General features: G+C 31.4%; 1 protein-coding gene across 3 annotated transcripts in view; it reads left to right on the top strand.

Annotated features, from left to right (window-relative positions):
* LOC139485525 (cubilin-like) overlaps positions 1 to 8,550 on the top strand; it is a 32,730-nt gene extending 24,180 nt beyond the window's left edge. For all 3 annotated transcript variants that reach the window (XM_071270070.1, XM_071270069.1, XM_071270068.1), the window contains exons 19-21: positions 2,400 to 2,590; positions 3,062 to 3,190; positions 5,722 to 8,550. In XM_071270070.1, the coding sequence (XP_071126171.1) occupies positions 2,400 to 2,590; positions 3,062 to 3,190; positions 5,722 to 5,867 (466 nt within the window). In that variant the 3' untranslated portion in view covers positions 5,868 to 8,550. The remainder of the gene's footprint in view (positions 1 to 2,399; positions 2,591 to 3,061; positions 3,191 to 5,721) is intronic.
* Positions 8,551 to 15,480: the final 6,930 nt, after the last annotated feature.

Here is a 15,480-nt window from a genome sequence, read left to right as displayed (position 1 = left end):
GGTTATTATCTTGAATATTATTATAGATAGAGATAAACTGTAAACAGGAATAATGTTCAGCAAAGTAAGATTTACAAATAAGTCAGCATGACGGAAATGGTCAGTTGACCCCTTTAGGAGTTATTGCCCTTTATAGTCAATTTTTAACCATTTTTCGTAAATCTTAGTAATCTTTTACAAAAATCTTCTATTCTGAAACTACTGGGCCAAATACTTCCAAACTTTAACTGAATGTTCCTTAGGGTATCTAGTTTGTAAATTGTATCCGAAGTTATGATCTATCAACAAACATGGTCGCCATTGCTAAAAATAGAACATAGGGGTCAAATGCAGTTTTTGGCTTATAACTCAAAAACCAAAGCATTTAGAGCAAATCTGACGTTGGGTAATATTGTTTATCAGGTCAATTTCTATCTGCCCTGAAATTTTCAGATGAATCAGACAACCTGTTGTTGGGTTGCTGCCCCTGAATTGATAATTTTAAGGAAATTTTGCTGTTTTTGTTTATTATCTTGAGTATAATTATAGATAGAAATAAACTAAACAGCAATAATGTTCAGCAAAGTAAGATCTTCAATTAAGTCAATTTGACCAAAATTGTCAATTGACCCCTTAAGGAGTTATTGCCCTTTAAAGACTTTTTTCACAATTTGTTCATCATGTTGACTTACTTTAAAAAATCTTCTCCTTTGAAACTGCTGTATCAATTTCAGCCAAACTTAGGCTAAATGAGTTTCAGAGTATCTAGTATAAATTTTATATTTTATTTCCTTGTATGTCAAGAAACATAGCTCCTATGGCTAAAATAGAACATAGGAGAAAATGATTATTTTTTTGGCTTTTGAAGAAAATAGGACGATCCAAAAAACATTTAAATAAATTGAAAAGCCAAAATAATCATTGATGAGAGATTTAACCAAAAGAATTAAGGTGAGCGATTCAGGCTTTTGAGAGCCTCTTGTTTATGTTATTTCTTCATAGACATAAAAAATATTACAGTCATTCCTGAAGTAATTTACTAGTTTTATATTTTTTTATATAAATGTACAGTTGTCTGATGTGTTTTAAAGTGTCTCATAAGTCTATTCTAAGGCTGGATATTTGATCTCTGTTTGTATTATGAATTGTTGTATATATATATATATTGTCTGATCAAATATGTGACACTATAATGAAATAATTATTTTATTTATTTTATTTTATTGAACAATCATTAAGGCATCAAAAATCAAAATAAAGTATTTTTCTTTTCATATTTTTATTCGACCCCAAAAAAATTTTGGGTTTGTATAATGGTATGATGTCGTCGTCTGCGTCGTTGTCGTCCGAAGACACTTTGGTTTCCGGATAATAACTTTAGTTTAAGTGAATAGATCTTAATGAAATTTTTTCAGAAGGTTCAATACCACAATGGAAGGTTGGGATTTATTTTGGGGATGATGGTCCGAACCGTTTAAGAATTAGGGGCCCGTAAGGGGCCAAAACAAGCATTTTTCTAGTTTCAGGATAATAACTGGTTTACCAGTATTTCAATTGCTCTTAAAGTATACTGCAATGTTTAAAATCACAAGTAGAAGGTTTGGATTCATTTAAGGGGTTATGGGGCCAAAGTTTAGGAATTAAGGGCCAAAAAGGGGCCAAAACAAGCATTTTTCTAGTTTCCAGACAATACCTTGTGTGTAATTGCATGGAGCTCTCTGAAATTGTACCACAATGTACCATATAACAAAGGGAGGCTGGGATTAAGTTTTGGGTTAATTGCCCAAAATATGTAGGAATTAAGGGTCATAAAAGGGCCAAAAAGAAGCATGTTTCTAGTTTCCAAACAATCATGACAATAACTTGTGTTTAAGTGTATGGATCTCTCTGAAATCGTACTACAAGGTTCAATATTACAAAGGAAAGCATGGGATTGAGTTGAAGGGTTATTGCTCCAAGGGGGAGGTTTCAATAAATTGGGGGGGGGGGGATCTCAGTTTACCCTTTTTTTAAGGGATTTTTTTTTTTTTTCAACATTTTTCAAATTTCAAATTTTGAAAAGTTTCAATAAGAAATATTCAATTGCACAGTATTGTGCAATAGATGTGTTAGATCTTGAACCACATTAATTTTGTGGCAAAAACCTATATTATGTCAAAAATTTGATCACAATCAAAATTCAGACGGTATCAAGCTTGAATATTGTGACCAAATTTGCCCCAACTGTTCAGGGTTCGACCACTGGGGTTGTATAAAGCTGCGCCCTGTGGAGCACCTGGTTCTAATTTTAAACAGTTGATTTGCTGTATTATGAATAGAAGGAGATGTGGTGGTATATGTCATTGAGACAGAAACCAAACAATGAAAATAACCAAAAGACTTCAAGGTTTAAAAACATGTGTCTATTGTTTTTATTACAGGCAGAATTTAGAGCTGAGAGACGGTGGAAGAGCAACATCACCTCTGTTGAATCATGATCTGTCTATGACAAAGTCTTTATCTTTCCTAACCAGATATAATGTATTATGGATCCACTACAGGAGAAATACCACAGGGGACATCATCATGTCAGACACGAAGTTCTCATTCAAGTTGTCTTTCAAGACATTCAGTAAGTTTATTAAAGGGAAGTAAATGTGATATACTGTGAACCAACTATTAGGATACTTTACATTGGGTTTAGCCCTATTTAGCCATGATCTAATTTGCGAATGTCAAATTTTCTTGATATTATTTGATAAGCCATCATAAGGAATGATAGAATTTTGAATTTTGCGACAATTATATTTGCTTAATTTTTCAACTGGTGAAGGTTGTGAAAATAAGCTGAATTTTTTAAATGAGTTAAGAATGTCAATTTCATAAAGTCTTTATTCCTTTGTGCACTCAAAAATATGTAACACAAATCTTTTTTTTCTATTGACAGATTTTGATTTTTGAAACTAACCAAGAGTACTATTTTAATATCTTTATATGACACTTCATATTTGTGTTTTGAATTTACAAAACATATCTGTGACTAAAGGTTTAATTTAAAGTTAAGATAAGTTACTTTTTCCATTCTTGTTTATTTATTTTCTAGGCTGTGGCAGTAAACACCAGTGTAGAAATGGTATATGTTTACATCCTGACTGGAAATGTAATGGTTTAGATGATTGTGGTGACAATACAGATGAGGCAGACTGTATCGTGTCCTCTAACGATAAGGGAGGTAAGTCATGTGTTTACATCCTGACTGGAAATGTAATGGTTTGGATGATTGTGGTGACAATACAGATGAGGCAAACTGTATCATGTCCTCTAAAGATAAGGGAGGTAAGTCATGTGTTTACATCCTGACTGTAAATGTAATTGTTTGGATGATTGTGGTGACAATACAGATGAGGCAGATTGTATCTCATCCTTTAAAGATAAGGGAGGTAAGTCATATGTTTACATTGTGACTGTAAATGTAATGGTTTGGATGATTGTGGTGACAATACAGATGAGGCAGATTGTATCGTGTCCTCTAACGATAAGGGAGGTTAGTCATGTGTTTACATTGTGACTGTAAATGTAAAGGTTTTGATGATTGTGGTGACAATACAGATGAGGCAGACTGTATCGTGTCCTCTAACGATAAGGGAGGTTAGTCATGTGTTTACATCCTGACTGTAAATGTAATGGTTTGGATGATTGTGGTGACAATACAGATGAGGCAGACTGTATCATGTCCTCTAACGATAAGGGAGGTAAGTCATGTGTTTACATTGTGACTGTAAAAGTAATGGTTTGGATGATTGTGGTGACAATACAGATGAGGCAGACTGTATCGTGTCCTCTAACGATAAGGGAGGTAAGTCATGTGTTTACATCCTGACTGTAAATGTAATGGTTTGGATGATTGTGGTGACAATACAGATGAGGCAGACTGTATCGTGTCCTCTAAAGATAAGGGAGGTAAGTCATGTGTTTACATCCTGACTGTAAATGTAAAGGTTTGGATGATTGTGGTGACAATACAGATGAGGCAGACTGTATCGTGTCCTCTAACGATAAGGGAGGTAAGTCATGTGTTTACATCCTGACTGTAAATGTAATGGTTTGGATGATTGTGGTGACAATACAGATGAGGCAGACTGTATCTCATCCTATAAAGATAAGGGAGGTAAGTCATGTGTTTACATCCTGACTGTAAATGTAATGGTTTGGATGATTGTGGTGACAATACAGATGAGGCAGACTGTATCGTGTCCTCTAAAGATAAGGGAGGTAAGTCATGTGTTTACATCCTGACTGGAAATGTAATGGTTTGGATGATTGTGGTGACAATACAGATGAGGCAGACTGTATCATGTCCTCTAAAGAAAAGGGAGGTAAGTAATGTGTTTACATCCTGACTGTAAATGTAACGGTTTGGATGATTGTGGTGACAATACAGATGAGGCAGACTGTATCATGTCCTCTAAAGAAAAGGGAGGTAAGTCATGTGTTTACACCCCGACTGTAAATGTAATGGTTTGGATGATTGTGGTGACAATACAGATGAGGCAGACTGTATCATGTCCTCTAAAGATAAGGGAGGTAAGTCATTTGTTTACATCCTGACTGTAAATGTAATGGTTTAGATGATTGTGGTGACAATACAGATGAGGCAAACTGTATCATGTCCTCTAAAGATAAGGGAGGTAAGTCATTTGTTTACATCCTGACTGTAAATGTAATGGTTTGGATGATTGTGGTGACAATACAGATGAGGCAGACTGTATCATGTCCTCTAAAGATAAGGGAGGTAAGTCATGTGTTTACATCCTGACTGGAAATGTAATGGTTTAGATGATTGTGGTGACAATACAGATGAGGCAGACTGTATCATGTCCTCTAAAGATAAGGGAGGTAAGTCATGTGTTTACACCCTGACTGGAAATGTAATGGTTTAGATGATTGTGGTGACAATACAGATGAGGCAGACTGTATCATGTCCTCTAAAGATAAGGGAGGTAAGTCATTTGTTTACATCCTGACTGTAAATGTAATGGTTTGGATGATTGTGGTGACAATACAGACCAGGCAGATTGTATCTCATCCTATAAAGATAAGGGAGGTAAGTCATGTGTAACAATAGACTGGATTTTTCAATAACTTGTTCAGGGACCTTTAGTGGACAAGTGGTCTTAGTAGTCAAACTACTGTATCAATAGCCTGTCAACAGTGAGGTTGTGAGTTCAAATCTGGCTTCTTCCATGAAACAAAAATTTAATAAAAAGACCTCATCTAATTCTCTTACCAAACCAAATCAAAACATTCTATTGATAAAATACTAATTATATTGCTCTGTTCAATGACACTATATGCTTCTTTGTCAATTATATTGTTAAGATAATAACCTACACCAGTAACTGATATAAGAAGATAAAGATAACAAAATATACACAAAAAGATAACAAAAAGTTTGACTCTCCCTTGACACCATTTGCTAGTATGGTCTTGAGGAAATGATGATAGTCTGTCTGAACGGAACGATAAATGGCTGACCTGTGTTAAGAGAGAGCCATATCTCTTACACGTTAAAGACACTCTTGTAGATTTCGAAAAAGAGTACACTAATGCCGCTACAAGGCAGCAACTGCACCTGCAAAGTGGAAAGGGATTAATATAAGTTGCAATAACTAGTTTCCCAATCCACTATAAATAGATATGTTTAAACTAACAAAAGATACAAATTGCTGATCAAAATATAAATAGTTCTTATTTTATTTTTAGTAAAAGCATGGTTGACAGCTGTCTTGTGCATCATCTGCTTTCTGATTGGAGTTGTCTTGACAATAGTACTGCCTGCCCTCTACAAGAGGTGGAAATATCCTAACTACAACCAACTGAAAGATATCATGGATCCATCAATCTCATAAATTGTTGATTAGAAGGAGGCTCTTATTGGACAATAGTCACTGAAATGATATTCTGGTTTCAAATGTACTTTTGTGAGAAAGAAAATGTTTGATGATAAAACAGAACTATGGTAATTGACTTGTAGTATAAACTAAAGTATGTAAATAATATAATAGCTGTCAAAGGCAACAAATATAGGAATGCAAAACTTAAGATTTTTGTCTAAGCAAACATGTATGTAAAATGTATTTTAACGTTGATAAAAACTTATCTTACAGTTTTTGATACAGATATTTTTCGGTAAAAAGAGAAGGTTATACAATTTTGAGCTATTTTTTAGTGCCCTTTGCAAATACAATGTACATTTGAAGTATGTCTAATGAGACCAATATTTAATTTATGTATATATTATCTAATACTTATTTTGCTTCTTAACAGGTTTCTGTTATCTGATGTACATTGTTTATTGTTAAACTTAAGATTTTTTTGTTTGTTATTTTGGTATTTTACATTACTGATGAGTGAAGACATGTATGATGTTAGTATGTTATGATTCAGGTTGTCAGGTTTTGAAATATAAACCATTTTTAACTGCCCATTTTAAAGTTGTTTTTTTTTATTGTTTATAATATTTTTTTTAAGTCTCTATAAATAACATTTATGTTAGTGGCAGTTTTTTTAACTTGAAATCTTAAAGGGAAAAATGTCCTGTTTTGATATTTTCAACCTCTAGGTGTTTCTAAGGTATTTAAGGGTCTTTTCCTAGCATAATACTTGGTCTACACAATTTTTTTGTCCAGCATAATACTATGATACTTCTTGATTTTACTTTTGTTTAATGTTTTATAGGCGAAAGATGCTGACTTTTTCTTTAATTTTTTTTTGTGTCACAGGATGTATGATATGATTTGATTGTTCAAACAATTCTGCATATTCCATCAAAACTATTTCATTCTAAAAGAATCATTATCAGCAACAAAAAATCAATTCATCCATGTGCAACTCATGTGTCTTTCTGCAAATTTGTGCTATTTTTTAAAAAAATGTGAAAATTTCCTCTCTGTTTAGAGGAGCTATGAGATATATAAAAATTCTAATGTATTAATGTTTTTGCTCAATCATTAATGTAATGCAAATAGTGAAATAATAATTTATTTTTAGCAGCAAGTACGGTTCAGTTTTGTCAAAAAAGCAAAAAAAAAACCATTAATTATGAATTATTCATTTGCAATTGAATAATTCGACCTCATTGAATCGGTATTCATGTGAACTTCAATTTAACCCTTAACCTTGAGATGAATAACACGTGAATTATATGTGTAAAGTTATTTAAATGAAAAGAATGTCAACATTGAAAGTGAAACAAATGTAATTCATTTGATTGACTGATTCGATCCACAAACAATCATTCTTATACAGGTAAAAATGATGATAAACATTTATTTTCCAACTATAATATGAAATTAAAAAGACCTAGAAAAACACAACAGCACGAGTTTGCTTAATCTATAATCTATATTTATGTTTACATCGCTTATATGGTCATTGGATGACTGTAGAGGTCAACTTGATAGTTGATTAGATGGCATCTAGATTGATTTACACACGAAACGAAGCTATGTTTGTTCGTGCCCCTGCTCTTTTAATTGTTTATTTTAGACTTTTAATAGTTTTGATAGATGTTTTACATTGTTATTAATCAAATATGAGAATTTGATAAAAATCGGTGAACATGAATTAGACAGCTAGTGCCCCTTTAAAGGACACTTCTCTTACTTCCCTTATTATATGTACAGATTTCAGCAACATTCCTGCTTCAATATATATGATATAGCTTAGTAGGATTCCTTGGATGCCAATGCTCAGTTATTACACATTCCAAGAAGTATCAAGATTAGTTACTGTAGTTCAATACATATTTAACCCATTAACAAAATGAACTGTATGTTGGAAACAAAATGTTCTGAATCAATTAAATTCCCACTTTAGGTTATAGCAAAGATGTGTATAGTAAAAAAAGAAGAAAAATTGTCAGAAAACACGGCCAAACATCCTAACATACTATCCACATTGATCTGTGTCCACACTTGTTTATAGTAAACAATACAAATCCTTGGTTATTGTAAGCCTTATTACTTTTAAAAAATCTGAAATGTTGCTAAAAAATATTGTTTGATGTAAAATTAATAAGGTTGTATAATAGAGATGAGAATTCTGACAGATCTTTGTGTATGTTCAATATTTTCTTTTTTCATTTTTGATGGTAGCATAATATCTGAAATGAAAATTAAATGACATTTGCCCTCTTTAGGTGTATTTAGTACACATTTTTACCCCTGAAAATTAGTTGATAGAGTGGATGCGTATTATACACAGCTATGGACATTTTTTTATTTACTTTTGTTTTGTTGATTCACAGTTTTTTCTTACAGATTATCTTTTAGACTTTATTGATTGCTTGTTATTGTATATGTTGTATTTTTCATTCTGTTGATAGTTGTGTTCTCCTTTTACATGTATTTTATAGTAAGAAATTTAATTGAAATATGAACGAGAATCTGTTTAAACTTTTCAGACAAAGGTAAATGGGGTAAAGGAAAAATCAAAGTGCTTGTAAGCACAATCGGGTATATATTGTGTTAATTTATCAGTAGGAAGTCAAATAAACTAGTATTCTGGACAATTGGAGATAACTCCAATTTTTATACGACCGCAAAATTTGAAAAATTTTTCGTCGTATATTGCTATCACGTTGGCGTCGGCGTCGTCGTCGTCGTCGTCGTCGTCGTCGTCGTCGTCCTGCGTCCGAATACTTTTAGTTTTCGCACTCTAACTTTAGTAAAAGTGAATGGAAATCTATGAAATTTTAACACAAGGTTTATGACCACAAAAGGAAGATTGGTATTGATTTTGGCAGTTTTGGTCCCAACATTTTAGGAATTAGGGGCCAAAAAGGGCCCAAATAAGCATTTTCTTGGTTTTCGCACTATAACTTTAGTTTAAGTTAATAGAAATCTATGAAATTTTGACACAAGGTTTATGACCACAAAAGAACGGTTGGGATTGATTTTGGGAGTTTCGGTTTCAACAGTTTAGGAATTAGGGGCCAAAAAAGGGCCCAAATTAGCATTATTCTTGGTTTTCGCACAATAACTTTAGTTTAAGTAAATAGAAATCAATGAAATTTAAACACAATGTTAATGACTACAAAAGGAAGGTTGGTATTGATTTTGGGAGTTTAGGTCCCAACAGTTTAGGAATAAGGGGCCCAAAGGGTCCAAAATTGAACTTTGTGTGATTTCATCAAAAATTGAATAATTGGGGTTCTTCGATATGCCGAATCTAACTATGTATGTAGATTCTTAATTTTTGGTCCCGTTTTCAAATTGGTCTACATTAAGGTCCAAAGGGTCCAAAATTAAACTTAGTTTGATTTTAACAAAAATTGAATCCTTGGGGTTCTTTGATATGCTGAATTTAAAAATGTACTTAGATTTTTAATTATTGGCCTAGTTTTCAAGTTGGTCCAAATGGGGGTCCAAAATTAAACTTTGTTTGATTTCATCAAAAATTGAATAAATGGGTTCTTTGATATGCCAAATCTAACTGTGTATGTAGATTCTTAATTTATGGTCCAGTTTTCAAATTGGTCTACATTAAGGTCCAAAGGGTCCAAAATTAAACTAAGTTTGATTTTAACAAAAATTAAATTCTTGGGCTTATTTGATATGCTTTATCTAAATATGTACTTTGATTTTTGATTATGGGCCCAGTTTTCAAGTTGGTCCAAATCAGGATTCCATATCAAGTATTGTGCAATAGCAAGAAATTTTCAATTGCACAGTATTGCACAATAGCAAGAAATATCTAATTGCACAATATTGTGCAATAGCAATTAATTTTCAATTGGAGTTATCTTTCTTTGTATAGAATAGTAGTTGATAATATATGTTGGAAATTTGCCAGACATGACTATGATGTCATTTTATATTTTCATTTGCCAATAACTTTATGTAAATAACTTCATTGGAAATTTGCCAATATAAAATGTTGCTGATGAAGCTTTTTTTCCTTATCTTATCTAAAATGTTTTTAGATAATGTATGTTGGACATTTGCCAGACATGACTATGATGTCATTTTCTATTTTTATTTGCCAATAACTTTATGTAAATAACTTCATTGGAAATTTGCCAATATAAAATGTTGCTGATGAAGTTTTTTTTATTGTTTTATACAATAAACAATGTATATTCACTTTTACTACCAAGCAATCTTTACCATTCAGTGATAACAAGCACTTTATTTTACATTTTAATATTTTATGATGTATTTAAAAGAGTAGTTATTGTTGCAAACTCCATTAGAAATTTGAATTGATATCAGTTTTGGAAAAAGGGAAACGGGGATGTGAAAAAAAGGAGGGGGGGTTTAATTTTTGTCATTTCAGATTTCATAAATAAAAAGAAAATTTCTTCAAACATTTTTTTGAGAGGATTAATATTCAACAGCATAGTGAATTGCTCAAAGGCAAAAAAAACTTTTAAGTTCATTAAACCACATTCATTCTGTGTCAGAAACCTATGCTGTGTCAACTATTTAATTTTAGATTTAAAAAGTTTGAAGAAGAAATTTTTAATTGATTTGTAAAATCTTGACATTTGTTTTGTGTATAAAAAAACCATGTAATGTCAAAAATTCGATCACAATCCAAATTCAGAGCTGTATCACGCTTGAATGTTTTGTCCATACTTGCCCCAACTGTTCAGGGTTTGACCTCTGCGGTCGTATAAAGCTGCGCCCTGCGGAGCACCTGGTTAAAGATGACTTTAAAAATGACTTTAAAAATGACTAAAAGATGACTTTAAAAATGACATCATTTATTACGAATTATATTTTTAGAAAAGATTTAGATTCCTGCACCTTGCAAAAGTTATGTTATTTTCTTGACTGGTGAAACATTGTTTTGTGACTTAACTATATGAGCATATATATATATACATTGATAAATTTCTGAAAATGTTCATGGATACAATGTATAGAAAGTTATGATCAATGCACTATATTTTGGGTATCAAAAAGGTAGTGATAAGCCTTGGAAGATTTAAATATCAAAACAGTAACATAGGCTTTTGATTGCATTTCATGCAATCTTTACTAAAATCCCATGTTAAATCGGTTGTTAAAGCATAGTTTATAATATCTTTAATCTAATTGCTTACAATAGATTTATTTATATAATAATTTTTTTTAAAGCCGTTTTTGTACATACATTCAATAACGTAGCAATAAGTTTTATTTGCGTGAAACAGTAGGTAATTACAGCTAGATGTTTTGCATACTTGGAGATTCCTTGCAATTGTTATCTGCTCAGTATTAAATGACTTTGGAATTAAGTTTTACTTTCAAATGTTTATGTGTTAACACTTTCAATTATGATATTTTAAGAGATATTGTTTTTGTTCCTGTTGTCTCTTAATTTGTATAAATGGTTTAATACTGTGATTTATAGAAATGTTCATAAGTTTGCTTTTAGCAAATGAAAAAATGGCTATATTTAGTTATATGTAATTTTATACTAAGAAATAAAATTGTTTAGAATGTTTAAGAAAAATATTCATAAGTATTGCAATCATCAGCATTTAATTTTGGCACATTTTGTTGAATTTTTTTGTTTTATTATTAGTTGTATTTTTTAATATTGTATTATTTTCTGTCAATTTTTCTTAAAAAATTTGAAAAAATCTATTTCTATTTGAATTGTAGAAACTTTTCAGCAAAGATGGAAAAAATACATGTTCAATTATCAGACTGTGTGATGTCAGATGTTGCATGAAACTGTTAAATAATTGAAATGTTAGTGATGTTGGTTATAAATTTACAGTCCTGCAAATTCATAGTGGTATATATGCATACCAGGAATGTGTTAATGAAATTTCTTTACACCTTGATTTGTTCGTTACCTTATTGTTTTACATCATATGAAGTACGTTCACTTAATTTATTTTATTTTTTACTGATATCTTTTTTTCCATTTATGTAATGCTGCCATTTGATTTTTAAAGGTATTTTCCTTTGAATTCAGAATTTTGTTATTTTACTTTGTGCATGACAATTTTAGAGTCAATAATTTAAAAAATAAACTAAAACATATGTTCTACACACTGAATTCTTTATCTTAATTTCTATCTTGGAATCTCATCATTTTAACCCTTCAGTTGATATTTTTATGTGCTCACTTGCAATGATTTGTAAAGCGAGATCTCTGTTGCTAGTCAGCTTGTTTTTTAGCTCACCATTCCAAAGGAGCAGTGAGCTTTAGCCATCACTTGGCGTCCTCCGTCATCGTCGTCCGTCTGTTGTAAACTATTTCAAACATCTTCTCCTCTGAAACTAATGAACCAATTCCAACCAAACTTAAGCTGAATGATCATTAGGGTATCTAGAATAAAGTTTATTTTCTGTTTGGTAAAAAAACATGGCCGCCATGGCTAAAAATAGAACATCGGGGTAAAATGCCATTTTGGCTTATATCTCAAAAACCGAAGCAGTTACAACAAATCTGACAGGGGTTAGAGTGTTTGTAAGGTAATGTTCTATCAGCCCTGAAATTTTCAGATGAATCTAATAACCCATTGATGGGTTGCTGCCACAAAATTGGTAATTTTAAGGAAATTTTGCAGTTTTTGGTTATCTTGAATAGTATTAATGATAAAGATAATTGCTGTAAACAGCAAATATGTTCAGGAAAGTACGATCTACAAATAAGTTTATATGACCAAAATTGTCAATTGACCCCTTAAAGAGTTATTACACGTTAAGGACAATTTTACACAATTTGTTTATCATGTTTTCTAACTTTAAAAAATCTTCTTTTCTGAAACCACTGAACCAATTCAAACCAAACTTAAGCTGAATGATCCTTAGGGTGTCAATAATAAATTTTGGGTTTTATACTCTGTTTAATCAAAAAACATGGCTGCCATGGCTGCCTTGGCTAAAAATAGAACATAGGGGTAAAATGCCAATTTTGGCTTATATTTCAAAAACCGAAGCAGTTAGAGCAAATCTGACAAGGGATACAAGTGTTTATTAGGTAAAGTTCTATCAGCCCTGAAATTTTCAGATGAATCTAATTACACATTGTTGGATTGCTGCCACTTAATTCGTAATTTGAAGGAAATTTTGCAGTTTTTGGTTATCTTGAATAGTATTAATGATAAAGATGATTGCTTTGAACAGCAAATATGTTCAATAAAGTAAGATCTACAAATAAGTTCATATGACCAAAATTGTCAATTGACCCCTTAAAGAGTTATTACCCTTTAAGGACAATTTTACAAAATTTGTTTATCATGTTTTCAAACTTTAAAAATCTTCTCCTTTGAAACTAATGAACCAATTCCAACCAAACTAACAAAATACGATGAAATTGAACACTTAAACTCTTAAACAAAAGATAAATGCAAAAAAATCAAGGTGAGCGATTCAGGCTCTTGAGAGCCTCTTGTTATTCATATAAACAAGGATTTGTAAAGTAAGATATACATACAAATCCTTGATATAAATTAACTAGCACGTTATTTAAATTTTGGACACCCCTTTGAATCTCTCATCTTCCCCTCAGTTAATATAGGGCCTAAGAATCTCTCTACTTGCCCTTAGTTAATATGTCTATTAAGAATCTTTTTTCTTTATATTTTCATTTGTTTTCTGTTATTTCCATTCAAACATTTAACACTTTAAACATGAATAGCTAGTATTAAAAAAATTTAAAAGTGAGAGAATTCCAATGCACCAAATTATATTGTTATTTTTATTTAAAATATGAAGTAACAGTAATGCATGATTTGTATTTTGTAATTTCAAAGAAGAGAAGATGACTTAAAGTTAAGATTATGTGATAGAAGCATTAAGGGGAGGGTAACTCGGATATCCCTTGTTAGGTTATATTTTACTAGGCTGCAAACAGGATTGTCGATTTTCAAACTTATTTGGAATATCCTGTATTAGTAGAATGGGATACGAATTTGTTTTCATTTAATGTTTCATAAAATTTATATTTTTGTGCTTTAAAAATATTATAGATTGAATATACAAATAAAGTATGTCACAATAATTGTTGAATTGTTGATGTCTATTAACAGAAATAAACACATAGATATAGGAAGACGTGGTGTGAGTGCCAATGAGACAACTCTCCATCCAAATAACAATTTTAAAAAAGTAAACCATTATAGGTCAATGTACGGCCTTTAACGAGGAGCCTTGGCTCACACTGAACAACAAGCTATAAAGGGCCCCCAAAATTACTAGTGTAAAACCATTCAAATGGGAAAATGGTCTTATCTATATTAAATAAAAAAACAAGAAATGAGAAACACGTATAAATAACATAAACAAAAGACAACTACTGTACATCAGATTCCTGACTTAGGACAGGTGCAAACATTTGCAGCGGGGTTAAACGTTTTAATGGATCCAAACCTTCTCCCTTTTTTTGAAACAATAGCATAACATCACAACATTGAAAAACACAGGGTAAAATATCAATTAGCAGGCTTAACTCAATCAAAAAACATACATTAATTCACTATAAACTAATAAATTTTATCTGCGATATCTGAATGCAAAGCAATTAAATGTTAGGGACAAACAATCAAGGCCAAAAAACAAACAAACAAGTCCAAACAAAGCCATGGCAAGTCACCACTGTGAAATTTTTAACCCTTTGAAAATATTCACTTTAGAAAGAAAAAAAACGGTTTAAAAAAAATACAGGTAAATCTTGAAGTATATACAAATGTAGTAAGAAGAAGTGAAACTAAGAATATATTCCAAATAATCAAAGCTGGTATATAGACAAGATCCATATAAATATGAAATAACAAAAAAGCATTATAAACAGTATCAACAGGTCGAATTAACAAGAAAATATGATGTGAGAGTACTCCCAGTTACTAACAGCTAGTAAAAAGCCAAAAACAATTAATGATAAAAAAATCATGCATCAGAGATTAAAATCAACTAAAACACATCCCAGGAATTTAGTATTTTAACGTCATGAACAGTCAGAGAAGACATGACTTGTGCAATGCCAAATAAATGTATCGACAGGTAGTAGGATAGTGAGGAGCGACTTCTATAGAGATAAAAATGAACGTGTCTGTATCTCTATACATCCCGCCTCAAAAGAAGATACAATTTAGTTATGTTTTAATTTGCTAATGACAAAATCGATATTAGTGCCAATCTAAACTATATTCAGAGATCTTATTACAATATTGGTACAACAACCTTTACTTATAAGTTTGTTTAAAGGTTTGATGAGATTTCCTCGCTTTAAGTACAATATTACCGTAAAATTTAGGATGTGAAATACCATTTTTAAAAAGTTTTCTATTACAGTTTAAATGATAGGGTTTATGAAGATAACCACTCCTGAGAAGTCTATGATTATGGGTATGCAGTTGTATTAGATAATTTGTAGGAGATGTTACTTCCCATCAGAACATGTTACTGATTCATAAACTAGCAAACCACAAAAAGTTCTAAAGTTGATGTTTTGTTGTAATTTAGTATATATATAGCATAAGAAATAAAACCTTGTTTGATGGTTGTATTGTTTGTTCAA

This window comes from Mytilus edulis, chromosome 8, assembly GCF_963676685.1.
Source record: "Mytilus edulis chromosome 8, xbMytEdul2.2, whole genome shotgun sequence".
NCBI lineage: Eukaryota > Metazoa > Mollusca > Bivalvia > Mytilida > Mytilidae > Mytilus > Mytilus edulis.
This window is presented reverse-complemented; position numbering and strand designations above follow the sequence as displayed.